Source organism: Borostomias antarcticus (genome assembly GCF_949987555.1).
Source record: "Borostomias antarcticus genome assembly, chromosome: 17".
Classification (NCBI taxonomy): domain Eukaryota; kingdom Metazoa; phylum Chordata; class Actinopteri; order Stomiiformes; family Stomiidae; genus Borostomias; species Borostomias antarcticus.
In genome coordinates this window covers 3,514,657-3,531,954 of record NC_140250.1, presented here as the reverse complement: position 1 = coordinate 3,531,954, position 17,298 = coordinate 3,514,657, and the positions used below count along the sequence as shown (strand labels likewise).

The 17,298-nt window shown below is 49.4% G+C and overlaps 1 protein-coding gene across 1 annotated transcript; it reads right to left on the bottom strand.

The window, feature by feature from the left end:
• Nucleotides 1-3,806: 3,806 nt before the first annotated feature.
• Nucleotides 3,807-17,281, bottom strand: nectin4a (nectin cell adhesion molecule 4a; the record flags this gene model as incomplete). Its single annotated transcript, XM_084451621.1, has 11 exons — nucleotides 3,807-4,199; nucleotides 4,586-4,780; nucleotides 5,395-5,457; nucleotides 6,327-6,402; nucleotides 6,551-6,710; nucleotides 7,196-7,347; nucleotides 11,560-11,677; nucleotides 12,202-12,480; nucleotides 13,426-13,593; nucleotides 14,076-14,273; nucleotides 17,227-17,281. The coding sequence occupies 11 exons, from the start codon at nucleotides 17,279-17,281 to the stop codon at nucleotides 3,807-3,809; spliced, it is 1,857 nt and encodes a 618-aa protein (XP_084307747.1).
• Between the last annotated feature and the right edge of the window lie 17 nt (nucleotides 17,282-17,298).

Here is a 17,298-nt window from a genome sequence, read left to right as displayed (position 1 = left end):
TCTACAACAGCGCAGGTCCTTGGGACTGTCAGAGTATGCTCTATGAACATGTTCCAGGCATGAAAGAAGACCCCCCCCCCCCCCCCATCAGACAGACAGCGCTGGGGGACATGGCTGGTTTTTGTATCGAAAGAACTCATAAGGTTTCCATCTCTGGTCTGGCAAGCAGTGTACAACCTTGAAAAGAGCTCCATGTCTTGTTTGAGAGAAACCAATTGCTTGTTGGTTTTTTGACACTTTCCTCACAGTTGAAGTGGCCTACTGAACACCATCAGCTTGCTGTGATAACATCCAATGGCTTTGTTCGATCAACAAGGCATTCTTTAGTGAAAGCTTCAAATTGGAGCTGTAGTATATTTTTATCATGTATTATATTAATCTCATGCCTGTATTCATCTCATGTAGTAATCATTTTTATAAGGTATTGAATAACATTAATTCAGTTGGAACTGTGCCAATTTAAGGCTCCACAGATGGCCTTTTGTCTTGTCTCTGAAGTCAGCAGTCAGCACATTCTGTAACGTGGTCCTAGGAAGGACTCAGGAAGCCCCGAGGGGTGAGACTTGCTGACCCATTGACCACTCAGAACATGTGTTGACTCTCTGTGACTAAAACCGGTTTAATTATTAACATTGTTTCTATGCTAATTTGACTGTAATGTGATCCCTGGCCTGAAGCCAGGTTATAAGATACGGCCCATGTAGTGAACGTCAGTATTTGCCTGGATTTGACCCTCTCTCTCTCTCTCACACACACTTGTACCTGTCTTTCTTTCCTTCTCTCTCTCCCCTCATATCTCTCACCTCTCTCTCTCTCTTCATCATAACTGCCCCTTGGAGCTCAGACAGACGGGTAATTGATTGATTGTCAAACCAACTGCCCCAGTTCTTATACTGTCAAAGCAGAATTGACACTGGGGTTAATTGTAACAGGAAACAATCTTGATTTTGAAAGATAATGGAATCCTAAAAAAAAGGCAATTACTTTGAAATATTGGGATTTAAAGACTATTTGCAGTCTGTTTAACGAAGAATAAGCGCAAGGACAAGCCTACTGTAGGATGTGCAATGATCATGTGCGTACAAGAATGTAGGCTAGGCTGTGTGTAGGGTAGGCTAGCCTAAATAGTGCACCTGCTACACTGGCTAAGCGCCAGATGCTTGAGTGAGGCTTCACGGGCAACAGGCCAGGAAATGTTGCAATGTCAAGAAGGCCATCTTGGCCAGCAGGTTGTCTGTAGAAGAAGCAGATGTCTTCTCTTTTTGGAAGTACTTGATGACTGGGACCTTGTGCGCTTATATTCTGTCCGTGGGTCAAGACCTTCACTGCCTGTTCCCAGCGCTCGCTTTTACGCTCTTTGCAGCGTGGTTTGACTGTACTGTACTTCAGCCCGTCTGATGGTATTGAACTTTGCTCACAATGATGCTGCTTCAATACCATGGCCCCCTCATCCAGTCTTTCAAGTGAGAATGTTGAAATGGGGCCATCTTTAATTGTCAGATTGAAGGAAGCGTCTCTGCAATTCCAATTCAAAGTTCCAAATTCAAATTCTCCATCATACATTTTTTATGATTTGACACAGATCATTCACATCAGAGTAGGCTAATCTACAAAACTTTATTGCAATTACAATTTTCATACTAGTCATGGCCGCCATCTTGAAAAATGTACTATTATCCAAAAGTCAATTCCCAAGATCTATGGTAGATAAATTCAAATAATGATGTCCTTAATATCATATTATATCCATCTCTGATAAGAAAATTGACCAGACCGGCCACTTTGAAAAATGGTTGTCATGGGTGACATATTTTTTGTAATGCCCTTGGCTATAACTGTACCAAATGTCATGCCTTTATCACAAAATGCACAACTGTTAAGCATATCTGCTCCACTATTAATACTCTACCCTTCTTTAGAAATCACCAATGTGTAGGCTAATATGAATGTATTACTGGCAGAATAGCACGTTCTGTCAGTCCAGCCACGTTAGATCAGAGATTAGCTTCCAGGATCCAGGAAGGAATAATCATGGAGGTATAAAATGCGCCAAAGCCTCCCAGTATGAACAGGCCCGCCGAGGCGGTCTGGCTGGTGTCTGATGCGTGTTGAATGCCCTCTGGTGGCACCTTTTGGAAATGTTTCTTCCCCCGAAGCCAAGGAAAGGCCTCTCGTCTCTTGTCTGGTTAAGCTTCCTCCACCTCACAACTCAACACACTAACCCCAAACAGCTGCCTATGTCTTTATTTACAAAGCACAGGTCCAGACCCCCCAACCCCACTCAATAGTAGCCTAGGTTACTGAACAGTGTTTTGGAATACATGTTTGTAGATTCTGCATAGCTACTTACAAAAAGGTCCATGCACTTACCAGCAGCACACCCTAGAGGGCAGTATACTAACAATTTACAGTCCGATGGCGATCACAGGCTTTTGAGCCATGGCTCAAAAGGCTATAATTAGGAGGGGAAGAAAAATATTTGCATGAAGAATAATACACAGACACACCTGCTCCTCAGGCCAAGGCATGTATATGAGAGATAAAAAGAGCATAATCAAAAAATCCCATAAAATAGTGTAAAAGATACAAGGCACTTGTATCCAAGGCATTAAAAATAGCCTACGTACATGTGTGTTCAAAACACAGTAATACTTCATAATTGGCCCACAAAGCCAGTCTCAATGTGTATATTTACTTTGGCACATCGCAGGCCCCATGTGCTCTCTGTAATAGGCTACAGACACGCAACGGTAAGTCATGAGGTTCGGCTTTCACATAAGATTCAGGCGCACACAAAAAAAAACGGTCCAAGGAATCCAAGTTCGCGTTCATTTGGCAGTTGGTTTTAACAGTCCGCCCAGTTGACACGACCCTGACCGCCTTTGACCACACAGCCGCTCACATCAGGGCATTCCGTCCAGGAAGTAGACAGGTCCAGAGAGTAGGAGGGGCGGTGTTGCTGATATGACGGCCATACGAACACAGTGTGTTCAGTGTTCAGTATTTGCTCAGTGTTCCTCTTTTCCGTGCCCCGTGCCAGTTCGGGTATTAACTTAAGAGTTAACGTAGCCTAACTGCATATTCATTGATATTCAAAAGCAAAGGTTATCTAGGCTGCAGTCACTGTAACCAAGTCAACATTAGAAAGGCCATGAAAAAAAGTCTTGATATACAACATTTTGTGTTGATATTAACAACTAGTGTTAATATGAGTGTATAAGTGTTAATCAAACATTCAACTGCAGGGTCATAGTCACAGAGGTTGACGGGTTTTTGGCGATACTGCCTTGTGTGTGGGCTGTCTTTCACATCACATCGACCTCCAGATGTCAGCTTATGTTCAGACACTAAGCGAGGTATCTATCGATGAGTCTTTGCGGTGCACACGGCACAGAATATGCAGTCAGGTGATATATATCGCTGCAATCAAAAATGTCCCGGCACTCCAGGCGACGTTCCCAGATCCTAGCCAGAGTGTGGGCAGAAAACCAGCGGATGTACGCCGCCGGGTACGAATACCACAGCGCACTGCATGCTGGGTAAAAAGCCGGAGCCGACCGACCAATCGCGTATGTCCGACCCGGTCCGGAAGGGAGGATGTTTGGCAAGGCGTGTGCGTGTTTGTGTGTATGCGTGCGTGTGTGTGTGTGTGTAGTCGAGCGCACAGCTGCGAGGCCACTGTGTGTGAATGCGTACGCGCGGGCTCTCCGTCCAACGCAGCTCGTCGACTCATCGGTTTTGATTTCGGTAACGGGGCGTCAAATCCGCTGCGACCGCTCGCCGGGCCGGAACTCGAGCATTCCCCCTCACACGATCTGGGCCTTGAGCGCGACGGTGGCGTGCGGCCCGTACCCGACGGCGGCCATGTTCTTCAGGGTCCCGTTGCTCCGCGGGCAGTGGTTCGGAGCGGCGTCGGACGTCCGGGAACTGTTGGTCTCGCTGTAGCGGTCATCGCCTGGGCCCTGACTCATCGGGCTCCTCCGTGCGAGCGGGTCCCCCTCCCCCGCGCCCTCCTCCTCCTCTTCGTCGGTGACCGGGGGGTAGGTGCAGCTGAGGGGGGAGTGCTGCTGGCTCCGGCTGGCCACGCCCCCCTGCCGGGAGGCGGCCTCGGTGGGGGTGATGGCGCCGCCGTTCAGGGACCTCAGCAGCTCGGTGGACGGCACCATGGGGAAGGGCGAGGGCTGGAGAGGCTGGTGGAGGTGGGCTTGCTAGAGAGAGAGAGAGATAGAGAGAGAGAGTGAGAGAGAGAGAGAGAGGGGGGGGGGAGTGAGAGAGGGGGAGAGAGAGTGGGGGGGAGAGTGAGAGGAGGAGAGAGAGAGAGAGGGGGGAAAGAGTGAGAGAGAGGGGGAGAGAGAGAGAGGGAGAGAGGGGGAGAGAGAGAGAGGGGGGGAGAGTGACAGGGAGAGAGAGAGGGGGGGAGAGAGGGGGAGAGAGAGAGAGAGCGAGAGGGGGAGAGAGAGGGAGAAAGAGAGAGAGAGAGATGACTGCTCCGTTGAACGGCGCTAGCTACGCCACCTCGACCGGGTTCAAGAGGAAATATTCATTCTTGTCGACAGACGTGACAGACGTCCCCTCGCACCCTCACCAGAGACATGGTGCTGTTCCGCACGTACGACTCGGTCCGCCGGAACCGGCTGTCCTCCTCCCGCTCCAGGGCCCTTTCCCGGCCCCTCCGGGAGGCGTTGTACAGAACCGGTCGGCCCAGGGAGTCCAGGGCCCCGCCCCCTCCGCCCAGCCCGCCGGAGAGGGTGGAAGGGCTGTCTCTGTAACGAGCCTGTTCCTGTTCGGTGAGGACACAAAGATAGCGTGACATTCGACAGAGCCTCGCTTCCTGTTCAAGTACCGTTTGTCGTATGGCGCATGTCAGTTCGTGTGTGTACAGGTTCACTTCCAGCTATGGGGGTTTGACCGGTAGTACTTTTTCTCTAACATTGTCACTCAGAATGCTCAGAACACGTGGAACTGAGGCAGTGAAGGTAAAAAGCTCATCAACAACAACAACAAAAACAACAACAAAAACAACATTGAACCCATCCATGTCCAGGTTCCCAGACTAAGTCTAGACAGAGAATCAGAGCACACCTGGGTCCAAATACTATTTCAAATTCGATGACTTATCTGTGCTTGATTGTTCTGGTCTGGCACAATTGAACCAATTGTCTGTTCCCCTAATTGCGAACCCCGGCCAGACGACACACCAGGCAGACTCAAGCAAACGAATGGTATTTGGCCCCGGGTGTGCTAGTGTGATAATATGTGAGACGTGCTTAGTCGGGAGAGTATACATGTTGCGGCGTTCTCTGGCCCGGTTCAGAACCGAGCCGCCCGGCATCCGGCGACCAGCGCCGCGGCCCCCGGACCCGCACGCAGACACAGACTGACATGTAGACTGACCCCCAACGAGGAGAGACTGGTCCGCAGGGTCCCCTCCACCCTCAGGGGGATGCTCTCCTCTGTCTGTGGAGGAAAAAATAGAGACAATCACCACATCGCTTCCGGAAGGAGGGAGAGGAGAGACGCGGCGCGTTCGTTTAACAAACACAGGTTAAGCCGATGTTTAGACTAGGGATGAGACGGTATACCGTAAAACCGTGAACCGCGGTATCAAATGTCCACGGTAAAATGTCCACGGTATTAGAACCGTGACATTCCCTGTGTTTACGGTAGTACGTTTACGGTATTACACAATAATGTGCTGCTGAAACTTTACATTTCACACTGCACAGGCACGCACAATAATGTTCAATAAAGCTGTTTTCCTTCAAAATAAAATACTTGTTTTTTTTATGTGTGTTGGGGAGGTGAAATGCCGTATACCGTGAAATACCGTAAACCGTACTGTGTAACTAGATACCGTACCGTAATGCAAAAATCCATACCGTCTCATCCCTAATTTAGACAGCTACGACGATAAGAGATTCCCCATTCCAAAGTTCTCGGGGTTGTACGTTCGGCTTGATCTGCGCACGTAAAAGTGGTCCACGGTGTAATATTTGGACTGCCGCATACAGCTAGAGTTTAGTTGACTTTAGTTTATTTAGTCCTGTTCAGGAAATTCATATTTAAGAGTCAGTGCATAATAGTGCAGTAAAGACAACAAGTGCAATAGAAACATCGAACAGTTACATGACATGACATGACATGACGTGATATAACATTACATTACATTACACACTACAGGACCATAGACAGATGGTAGTCATGTGTTTAGGGCACGAATAGCAGCAGGAATGAAGCTCTTGCCGAACCTGGCTTTTTTACAGAGAGGAAGCCTGAACATGCGGCAGGCGGGGAGGGCATTCTGGGTATTCTGGGATGTGATTTACCTGTCCTCTGGCGTCTGTGCTGACTGAGTTAATTCTTCTGAAGGAGGCTTGTCGCGAGAGCGTGCTGATTTCCTCCCTGTGAGATCGAGAGGTAGAGAGTGAGAGAGTCGTTAAAAAAGTTATATATATATAAAAATTAAAAAAAAGATTCCCACATGGGTTCAGGAGTAAAGTTGAGCCGACTGTGCGATTTTTGAGGAGTTGTGGATGTTTTAAAAACACACTTTTTCACGCTGAGCTCGTGCTTCAGTTTCTTGTTCTTGCGCTTGTGGTGGCGTGTGACGACAACGACGACGATGACCATGACGACGAGGAGGCCAGCCGCCACTCCGCCCACCAGGATCATCATCAGCCCGTCAAACCCCGCCCCTTTCGGAAGTGATTCTGGGAGGCGGGGACGTGATCAGTTACAAACAAACGCACGCAAAAAACAACATACAGTATGTAAATGTGTTGAAAACAAAAAATATATTATAATATAGTATCATGTATTATATTATGAAAGTAAGTCCTGTAATATACAGTATACAATGACACAGAACTGGATTGCTACTATTTGAAATGCTTCCGATTATATTATCATTTTCTTGAGAGACTGCCTGGAATGTCAGGTGGGTGGGGTTGGCATTTTTGGGAACGGCCCATCGACCAATCAAACACAGATAAGTGATTGACATATTTTCAAATAGTATTTTTTTTACCCAGATCTGACACACAAATACATGAGGGAAGGTTTTAGCTCTCATCGCCGATTTCACTGGTTAACACTGCAAAATAACATGCATGCAAAGCATCTATTCCAGGACAGAATTCTAATACAATTGATCAATGAACACCAACATCCAGTACCAGAGTTAGACTCCGCCTACCTGACACCGTGACCTCTATCTCTGCCGACCCCAGCCCCACGACATTCCTGGTCGTACATTGGTAGACGCCGGCGTCCGTCAGGCTGAGGGGCCGGCCAAACAGCAGCGTTCCGTTACCTGGAATCAAACCCTCGGGTAAGACTCCGCCTTTCCTATAAATAGCAGGAACACAGAACACAGTATTAGCGTAGTACTCAACAAAGCACAAAACACGGAAGCAACATTGAGCTAAGGTACAAACTGTTCTGGGACAATAGGCCGAATGTCATACACTCCCTTAACCCGAACACACACACCATCACTGTCGCCGTCGTCTTCATCATCCTCATCACCACCACCATCAACATCAACATGACCTCATCAACATCACGTTCCAAAACAAACAAGAGTTCACCGCACTAGAAAAGATTGAACAATTGAACTATTTAGTGACAGAGCACAAGAAAAGTGTGTCCATGGGGAAAAAAAGAGCACTTGGCAACAGACTTGAACATCATTGGTTGTATCTAGTTAGTAACACGTCCGTCCACAAGGTCCAATAACACTGAACTGACCTCACCCTCAACACCCGCCCTGAACACTAAACTGACCTCACCCTCAACACCCGCCCTGAACACTGAACTGACCTCACCCTCAACACCCGCCCTGAACACAAGGTCCAATAACACTGAACTGACCTCACCCTCAACACCCGCCCTGAACACAAGGTCCAATAACACTGAACTGACCTCACCCTCAACACCCGCCCTGAACACAAGGTCCAATAACACTGAACTGACCTCACCCTCAACACCCGCCCTGAACACTGAACTGACCTCACCCTCAACACCCGCCCTGAACACAAGGTCCAATAACACTGAACTGACCTCACCCTCAACACCCGTCCTGAACACTGAACTGACCTCACCCTCAACACCCGCCCTGAACACTGAACTGACCTCACCCTCAACACCCGTCCTGAACACAAGGTCCAGTACCACTGAACTGATCTCACCCTCAACACCCGTCCTGAACACTGAACTGACCTCACCCTCAACACCCGCCCTAAACACTGAACTGACCTCACCCTCAACACCCGTCCTGAACACAAGGTCCAGTACCACTGAACTGACCTCACCCTCAACACCTGTCCTGAACACTTAACTGACCTCACCCTCAACACCTGTCCCGAAAACTGAATTGACCTCACCCTCAACACCCGTCCTGAACACAAGGTCCAATACCACTGAACTGACCTCACCCTCAACACCAGTCCTGAACACTGAACTGACCTCACCCTCAACACCAGTCCTGAACACTGAATTGAACTCACCCTCAACACCCGTCCTGAACACTTAACTGACCTCACCCTCAACACCAGTCCTGAACACTGAACTGACCTCACCCTCAACACCCGTCCTGAACACAAGGTCCAGTACCACTGAACTGATCTCACCCTCAACACCCGCCCTGAACACTGAACTGACCTCACCCTCAACACCCGCTTAAACACTGAACTGACCTCACCCTCAACACCCGTCCTGAACACAAGGTCCAGTACCACTGAACTGACCTCACCCTCAACACCTGTCCCGAAAACTGAACTGATCTCACCCTCAACACCTGTCCTGAACACTGAACTGACCTCACCCTCAACACCTGTCCTGAACACAAGGTCCAATACCACTGAACTGACCTCACCCTCAACACCAGTCCTGAACACTGAACTGACCTCACCCTCAACACCAGTCCTGAACACTGAATTGAACTCACCCTCAACACCTGTCCTGAACACTTAACTGACCTAACCCTCAACACATGTCCTAAACACAAGGTCCAATACCACTGAACTGACCTCACCCTCAACACCCGTCCTGAACACAAGGTCCAATACCACTGAACTGACCTCACCCTCAACACCCGTCCTGAACACCAGGTCCAATACCACTGAACTGACCTCACCCTCAACACCCGTCCTGAACACAAGGTCCAATACCACTGAACTGACCTCACCCTCAACACCAGTCCTGAACACCAGTGTCATACAGCCACATAGCTAGACGTCGCCAGCCCTCTGACAGTTTTTCTTAGAACCCTTTCAATGGAACCAGTGGAACATTCGGCAACGAGGGCGACAACGTCTCGGCCCAAGTAAACTGCACTGTAAGAAAGTAGCCTTGAGAACCAATGGTTCTGGAGCCTAGTGGCCCATAGGCCAGGAGCCTATCTCCTGATTCCTTATCGTGAGGCAGCTTGATGTACAAGTCCACCCCCTGGACATGACGCTAGTAAACCACACTGTAACTGTGGTATTATTGTTTTGAATATGAACACTCCAGGAAATGGTCAATAGATGGTCTAAAGATAGTTAATTTACTATCAAAAAAGCACCCAGCTAACCATCTACTAACCCTAACCTAAACCCACATAGTTCATATATGCTACTGTATATTAACAATTACTGATGGTTTATATTTATTGGTGTTGTGCCTGACGTTTTTTTGGGTCTTTGAAAAGAACCCGCCCGAGCCCCTACCCCATGCGGAAAGAGGAATCAAAAGTCGCTCGGTGCAGATAATCTCACGAACGACATCCCCTCTCCACTTTCTCCCCCTGTTCCTCCTCCTGTCTCTCCCCCCCCCCCCCTGCGCTTCAGACCCCTCTCATCCTTCTCTCTCTCCGTCATCCCCCTCCCTCTTTCCCTCCGTGTGAAACTGTCTTCTCTCTGTTCGCTGCACAAGCTGCAACACGACACCGCGACTCCCGGAATTACTTCACCCGCTTTGCATTGACAAGTACAATAAGAGAACTGGTTCGGCCACTGCGGCAACCGCTGTGCGTGTGTGTAGGTGTGTGTGGGTGTGTGTGTGCCAGGAGGTGTAAGTGTGTGAGCAGGTAAGGAGAGAAAGAGTGTAACAAGATCTCCATTCTGACTGTTCAGCGAGTGAGGCGGGAGTGTGTGTGTGTGTGTGTGTGTGTAAAGGAGCAGTGTCCTTCCCTTGATCTTGTAGAAGAATCAGCCATCATGAGTGTGTATGTATGTGAGTGTGTGTTTGTGTATGTGAGTGTGTGTTTGTGTGTGTGAGAGTGTGTGAGTGTGTTTGTGTGTGAGAGTGTGTGAGTGTGTGTGAGAGTGTGTTTGTGTGTGTGTGAGTGTGTGTTTGTGTGTGTGTGCGTGTGTGTGTGTGTGTGTGTGAAGGCCTTGTGTGTTACTCACAGACTTACTAACAGCTTAGTGTTCACGAGACTAGTTGTGGAAAAAGTGTCAGATTCATAAACCCATACGCACATTTCACACACCGAGTAGAGAACTGGTTCCTATGCATTTCGTTTACTAACAGCTGTAGTCTGTGAGAGGGTGAGGAACTCATCCCCCAGGTTAGTTCTAGTCTGTGAGAGGGTGAGGAACTTATCCCCCGGGTTAGTTCTAGTCTGTGAGAGGGTGAGGAACTTATCCCCCGGATTAGGGTTAGGGTTAGTTCTAGTCTGTGAGAGGGTGAGGAACTTATCCCCCGGATTAGGGTTAGGGTTAGTTCTAGTCTGTGAGAGGGTGAGGAACTTATCCCCTGGGTTAGTTCTAGCCTGTGAGAGGGTGAGGAACTCATCCCCCGGGTTAGGGTTAGTTCTAGTCTGTGAGAGGGTGAGGAACTCATCCCCTGGGTTAGTTCTAGTGTGTGAGAAGGTGAGGAACTCATCCCCTGGGTTAGGGTTAGTTTTAGCCTGTGAGAGGGTGAGGAAGATATCCCCTGAGTAAGCGCAGGCTTGTGAGAGGGTGAGGAATGTGGTAACCTCATTCCTAACTGTCACAGGAACCAATTAGGAGCCATTGCTACTGAGTTCTCTTTTTTGTACTATTAGAGAGTCCTTTTCTGTTCCCACCCTCGGCCGCGCCACGCCCCGACAGCGCATTAGTCCACCAGCCAGGATGTGTCCCGCGGATGATTCAAAATGACTCAAGCGAGAGAACCACAAGAATTTCAGTAGGCTGGTTAGCAATCCAAAGCATGGGAATCAGACGTTTCCGTGTGGGTGTGTTACAATACGACAGACACTACGCTTGAACCCTCGGAGATAAATCAGTGGAATTCCAGAAGACGGCGTTTAAAGTTAGCAGTTAAAGGGATAGTTTGCTGAAAATGCACTAAGAATAACTCTTCACTCTACTTCAGAGTATTTTGGGGCGAAATATCCCTTTAAATCTTGACCCATACAATATTTTATGTCTACACGCCATGAAAAACAGTAAGTTATCCCTTTTAGTAGTTAATGGAGTAAATATGGAACAAAACAGACTGACTGAATGGACAAGGAAAGACTGAGTCAGTCAGTCAGTCGGTAAGATGATGAAACCGTGGCTCAGGTACAGTCAGCCAGGTGTTACGTACCTGGTCCAGGTGAAACTCTGTGGTCTGGGGTTTCCACCACTCCCACACCTGAGGCTGGCTCCTTCCAGACCGGCGTACCAGTTCCCATCAAACCCCGACACCTCCACGTTGGGGGGATCTGGGGGGGGGGGGGGGGGGGGCACACACGCGACCACAGCGGTGGTTTCAACAGCCGGTTGCCGAAGACAAGTGCCCTTAAACACCAAGTGAAGTTAGTGACTTAGTGACTTAAACACTAAGTCAATCAAGTTGATATGAGTTTAGAGTTAAGTTTGGCTGCTTGACCTTTCATTGACTGGATAAAATCCACTGAGATGCTTATATTTACCTACCCTCCAAGTGTCCATGAATCTATACAGTATATATATATATATATATATATATATATATATATATATATATACTGTACATACCAATGCCCATGTAAATGTGTAAATACGCCAATTGACATACAGTACACACACACACACACACACACACACACACACACACACACAGAACAACACTGAATCGTATGCAATTGTCTAGGCATGAGCACGTATCGTTTGAAGTGCAGCAGACCCAAACTATGTGACACTTCCAATCGTCACCCGACACACCCTTGTCGATAGGCATATACAGATTTTATCGGCCCGTACTCACAGTGTACCACCAGGTTGTTCCTGAGCCTGCGGGGGCGCTCTAGAGCAGGATGCCACACCAGGCAGTCCAGCTTCTTCCCGTTCATACTCCGCAGGGGGTACAGCGAGAAGTGGGAGGAGACGGAGCCGCCCTCCAGGGTCCTGTTGCTGCTCTGGCCCGTCAGGTCCGTGTCCCAGGAGAGGCGGGGCTGGGGGCGGGCCACCGAGCGGCAGGACGCGGCCAGTCCGAAGGGCCGGCCCTCCACCAGGACCACGGGGTCCAGGGAGGAGATGGGCGTGGCTGTTGGGGAAGGGGGGGGTCAAAGGTTGGAGACCGGACAGGGTGAGACGTAGCTTGAGGGAGAGGAAGCTCTTAAGTGTTACGCAAGAATTAGGGTTGAGTGCGATTACAGCCTGAGATCGTATCTGCGTTGTTAAGTGGTTCGTCTGTAAAGACGCAGACCGGTGCCCAAACGGTTCCTTGCGGTACATTACAGCTCGTACGCCGTCACACGTACATAGTTCCCTAATTACGAGTGTGATCTGAATGACACTTGTAAAGCCATCATTATCCCGAGGCGCTGCAACTGGTTTTACAGAGGCGAGCAGACGGCACCGGCCCAGACTACGCCCGAGTTTTTGTTTTGTTTTTGTTCTCGAAGCTGTCGCGCGTGTCGTCGTCGGTCAGGATCGCTTCCGGCCCTCGCCCGTGCCGGGTTCAGTCTCGGGTCCCCCCCTCCCCCCACCCCCCATCTCGCCGACGCACACGTGACTGCCTCGCGCAGCCCGCCGCTTTAGCCAGCGACGCCGCCGGAAGCGTCGAGGATGAGGACGTAATGAGGAGTGAGTCTTAAACAATCCAGCTCGGTTACACCCCCCCCCCCTCCCCCCCTTATCTCACTCCACACACCACAGCGACCCCAACACTGTATCCGGGTCACGGCACCACTGTCGCAGGGTTTCGCCGCGTCGCTCGTCAGTGTCGCTTCCGCCCTCGCTTGGGTTCGACCTCGGGTCCTCTGACTTGCCAGCACACGTGACCGCCCCTCGTGCGATTCGATGGCGTGGGGTGGGCGCCATTTATACTAAGGAGCGAGTTTTAACCCATTCAACTCGTGACATCAGCGCTAGCTACCCAGGTCAGCATGCCGCTGTTTCATCAGCATCCGCATTGCGGTTTTAATGACTATTCTGCCTTTTTACGACATACAATTCCTATATTTACCATTTGGAAATAGGGACTTACTCCACACGGTGAGTGACAGCTGTCTTTCTACGTTTCCCGAGGGGAAGACGTTGATCTTGCAGGAGTACCTCCCCTCGTCAGACAGCTCCGTGTTCAGAATGATCATGGACGACTCCGCTGTCGGCTGGCTGCTGCCGAAACGCACCCGGCTGAACCACTGGCCGAACGCTGAGAGAGAGAGAGGGATGAAGAGAGAGAGAGATGGATGAGGAGAGAGAGAGATGAAGGGAGAGAGAGAGGGAGAGAGAGAGAGAGAGAGAGAGAGGGATGGAGAGAGAGTGAGGGGGATGAGGAGAGAGAGAGATGAAGAGAGAGAGAGAGAGAGAGGGAGGGAGAGAGAGAGGGATGAGAGAGAGAGAGAGGGGGATGAAGAGAGAGAGGGAGGACAGTGGAGAGCATGCGCAAGAGACAGAGAGGCAAAGAACAAGAGAGAGAACATGAGATAGAGAGAGATAGACAGAGAGAGAGAGATAGGAGGTGGAGAGGAAGAGTGCGAGGCAGAGTGGTAGAGAGAGTCAGAGGGGGAGACAGAGGACACAAAGACAAAACCATCAACTTTGTCGCCTAGACCCATCGTTGCACATCAGGTACGCTTGAATACGATCCCGAGCAACCCCTCTGGGTGGGGCTATGGTCGAACGTCCGCCTACCTTTCTGTCCTTCTGAGCGGTGCGCCGTGATGATCTGCTCGGTGCTGCCGTCCGGCATGTGCTTGGACCAGGTGACCTGCACCACCACCTGGTCCGGCCCCGCCCGGAAGTGACACGGCAGCCGGGTCTCCGCCTCCGCCAGCGAGTGCAGGGAGAACGAGGGGGCGGGCTCCACGAAGACCCCCCGCACCACGGACACTGAGGGAGAGAGAGAGAGAGAGAGAGGGATGGGAGTGAGTGAGTGAGAGAGTGAGTGAGTGAGTGAGTGAGTGAGTGAGTGAGTGAGTGAGTGAGTGAGTGAGTGAGTGAGTGAGTGAGTGAGAGTGAGAGACAGGTGGACAGAGAGAGAGTTGGAGAGATAGAGAGAGATGGACAGAGAGAGAGAGGGATGGGAGTGAGTGAGAGAGAGGTGGCGAGATAGAGAGAGATGGACAGAGAGAGAGGGAGAGAGAGAGGGATTGGAGTGAGAGAGAAAGGTATACAGAGAGAGCGGTGGAGAGAGAGATGGGGGTGTAAGAGAGAGAGGGAGGGAGAGAGAGATGGACAGAGAGAGGGGGATAGGAGTGAGAGACGGGCGTGAGAGGAGGAGGAGAGAGAGAGGGGGTGTTAGTGAAGAGGGGGGGGGGGAGGCAGAAGAAGGGGGGGGGGGAGGCAGAAGAAGGGGGGGGGGGGGGAGCAGGGGAGGAGGGATGATAAAGGAAGTTGAGGCGTTACATACTGTAAGTGTACCGCAAATGCACCACGCGCGCTGACGGGAATGACCGTGACATTAAATGTAGATTCTGGGTCAATTACTATTTGAAAATATTTCCAAATACTTGGGTGCACTTGATTTACCTTGCCCAGCGGACCAGATTCAGATTCTGATTCCTTTATTGTTGATCCACTTTTAGGATTAGTCCCAAAAGTGATAGCTGAGAGACATAAAATGGATCTCTAGTATTTATATTTTGCTACTCCTACACTCTGGCTTTAGCCCTAGATTACGCTCTAAGTCACTTGTTTACAAACGAGAGCTCTGATGAATAGCTACATTAAATGCAATTATTGTAAGTCGCTGCTAAAATGACTAATGTAATGTAATGTAATCTCGAAACTTTCAAATAGTTAAGCGATTGACTTATTGACTTAAAAGAGGAAACCCAGTACCTTCCGATGCTAAGGTTGTGTCACGAACAATCCTTCTGCAAACTCGGCGGGATGAGCGACAGAAAGCGTGTGTGGAGAGGAGGAGTGGGGGATGGAGAGATGGTGGATATTTCAGAGTGAGAGAAGTGGGGAGCGGAGTCGAGAGGAAGGACAGGCGTCGGCCCAAGGAAGCGATCGGGAGAGGAGTGAGGAAAGATGTCACTTGACTTGACTTGACTTGACTTCTTCGGTTTGAAGAGTTCAAACTCTTCAAACCGAACCACGGCGAAGCCGTTACTGTCCAGAGAAAGAAAGATGTTCCTGAAAGTATATGTTCACACGCCTTCTCATCTCATCTTCATATGTACACACACACACACACACACACTCACTCACTCACTCACTCACTCACTCACTCACACACACACACACACACACACACACACACACACACACACACACACACACACACACACACACACACACACACACACACACACTCACTCACTCACTCACTCACGTACACGTACACGTACACGTACACGTACACGTACACGTACACGTACACGTACACGTACACACACTCACTCACACACACGCACTCACACACACGCACACACGCACTCACACACACACACGCACTCACACACACGCACTCACTCACACACACGCACTCACTCACACACACACACTCTCACACACTCTCACACACACAAACACACACACACACACACACACACACACACGCCTTGTTTAAGAGATAAAGAGTGCAGAGTGATCTGCCCACTGACAACAATACTGATCCTTGTGGAATGAGCCTGTGATTGTTGTCAGTTGTCTGCCTCGAAAACAAGGTTTTTAAAAATAAAATTCACACAAAGATTATATGTTCAGCATATTAAGCCATACTATCAAATCAGCCAGTCCAGGCTGGGATACTGAGTGCGTTGCTAGCTGGTATATTTCTATGTCCCAGGTACTTCTCAAAGTGTGTATTAGGCAGCAGGCAAAGTGTGTATCATGATTCACATACTGTATTTACCGGCAGACTTGGCATGTCTAGCTAAACTGACAGATGCTGCGTTTTTCCATATGAGCAGTGAGTGAGTGAGTCTTTGTGTGTGTGTCTTCAGAGCAGTGAACATGGCAGGTATACTGCCTGAGGTTTACCATGGAATCTGCCTATGCAACATTACTGGAATAGTACCTGCTTTTAGACTGCAGCCTGCCTGTCTGTCTGTCTGGCTATCTATCATCCCCTCTGTGCATGTAGACACACGCGCGCACACACACACACACACACACACACACACACAGGTGAATACAAACATGCCTCACACACGAAAGCCCATGAGCAATCTCACTCACATGATTATCAGACGCATACTACACAAACAGTAACACACTGCATATAACCTCAGTCTCCCCCTCTCTCTCTTTCACACACACACACACACACACACACACACACACACACACACACACACACACACACACGCGCGCACACACACACACACACACACACACACACACACACACACACACACCTGTGTTCCTAATGGAAAACAGTCATTACACATCAGCATACAGTAGGGGTAAACAGGAGGTGTGTGTGTGTGTGTGCCAGGGAGGGATTCACAGGTGGAACAGTCAGGCTGAATCACAGACACGAGGGAGGGAAATTGATCAACAGCAGCAACCTGTTTTACCAGAAATATCAGACAACTCCTCAAGTGTTTTTCATCTCCGATCGAGCCCCAAGACTTTCCCAAGACGCTGGACAACAGCCAAGGTGTAGCTACACAACACACAATAGGCCAGCGAAAAAATATCAAAAGCGCGTATTAAATCGTCTTAGACAGATAGTTTGTCGTTTTTATTTTGCAGCCTATATCCCAGGCCTACTGTATATTAAAATATCCAACATAAATATATAAAACGCATATCAACATTTTACATAGAATTGCCTACATTTCGTTGATGATGACAAAAAATAATAAGTGCAAGCGTACGGGCTACTTACGGAAAGCGCAGAAGATCCACTGGTTCAGTAACAGTCCGCCCAGGCGCGAAGCCATTCTTCTCAGATCGGGCA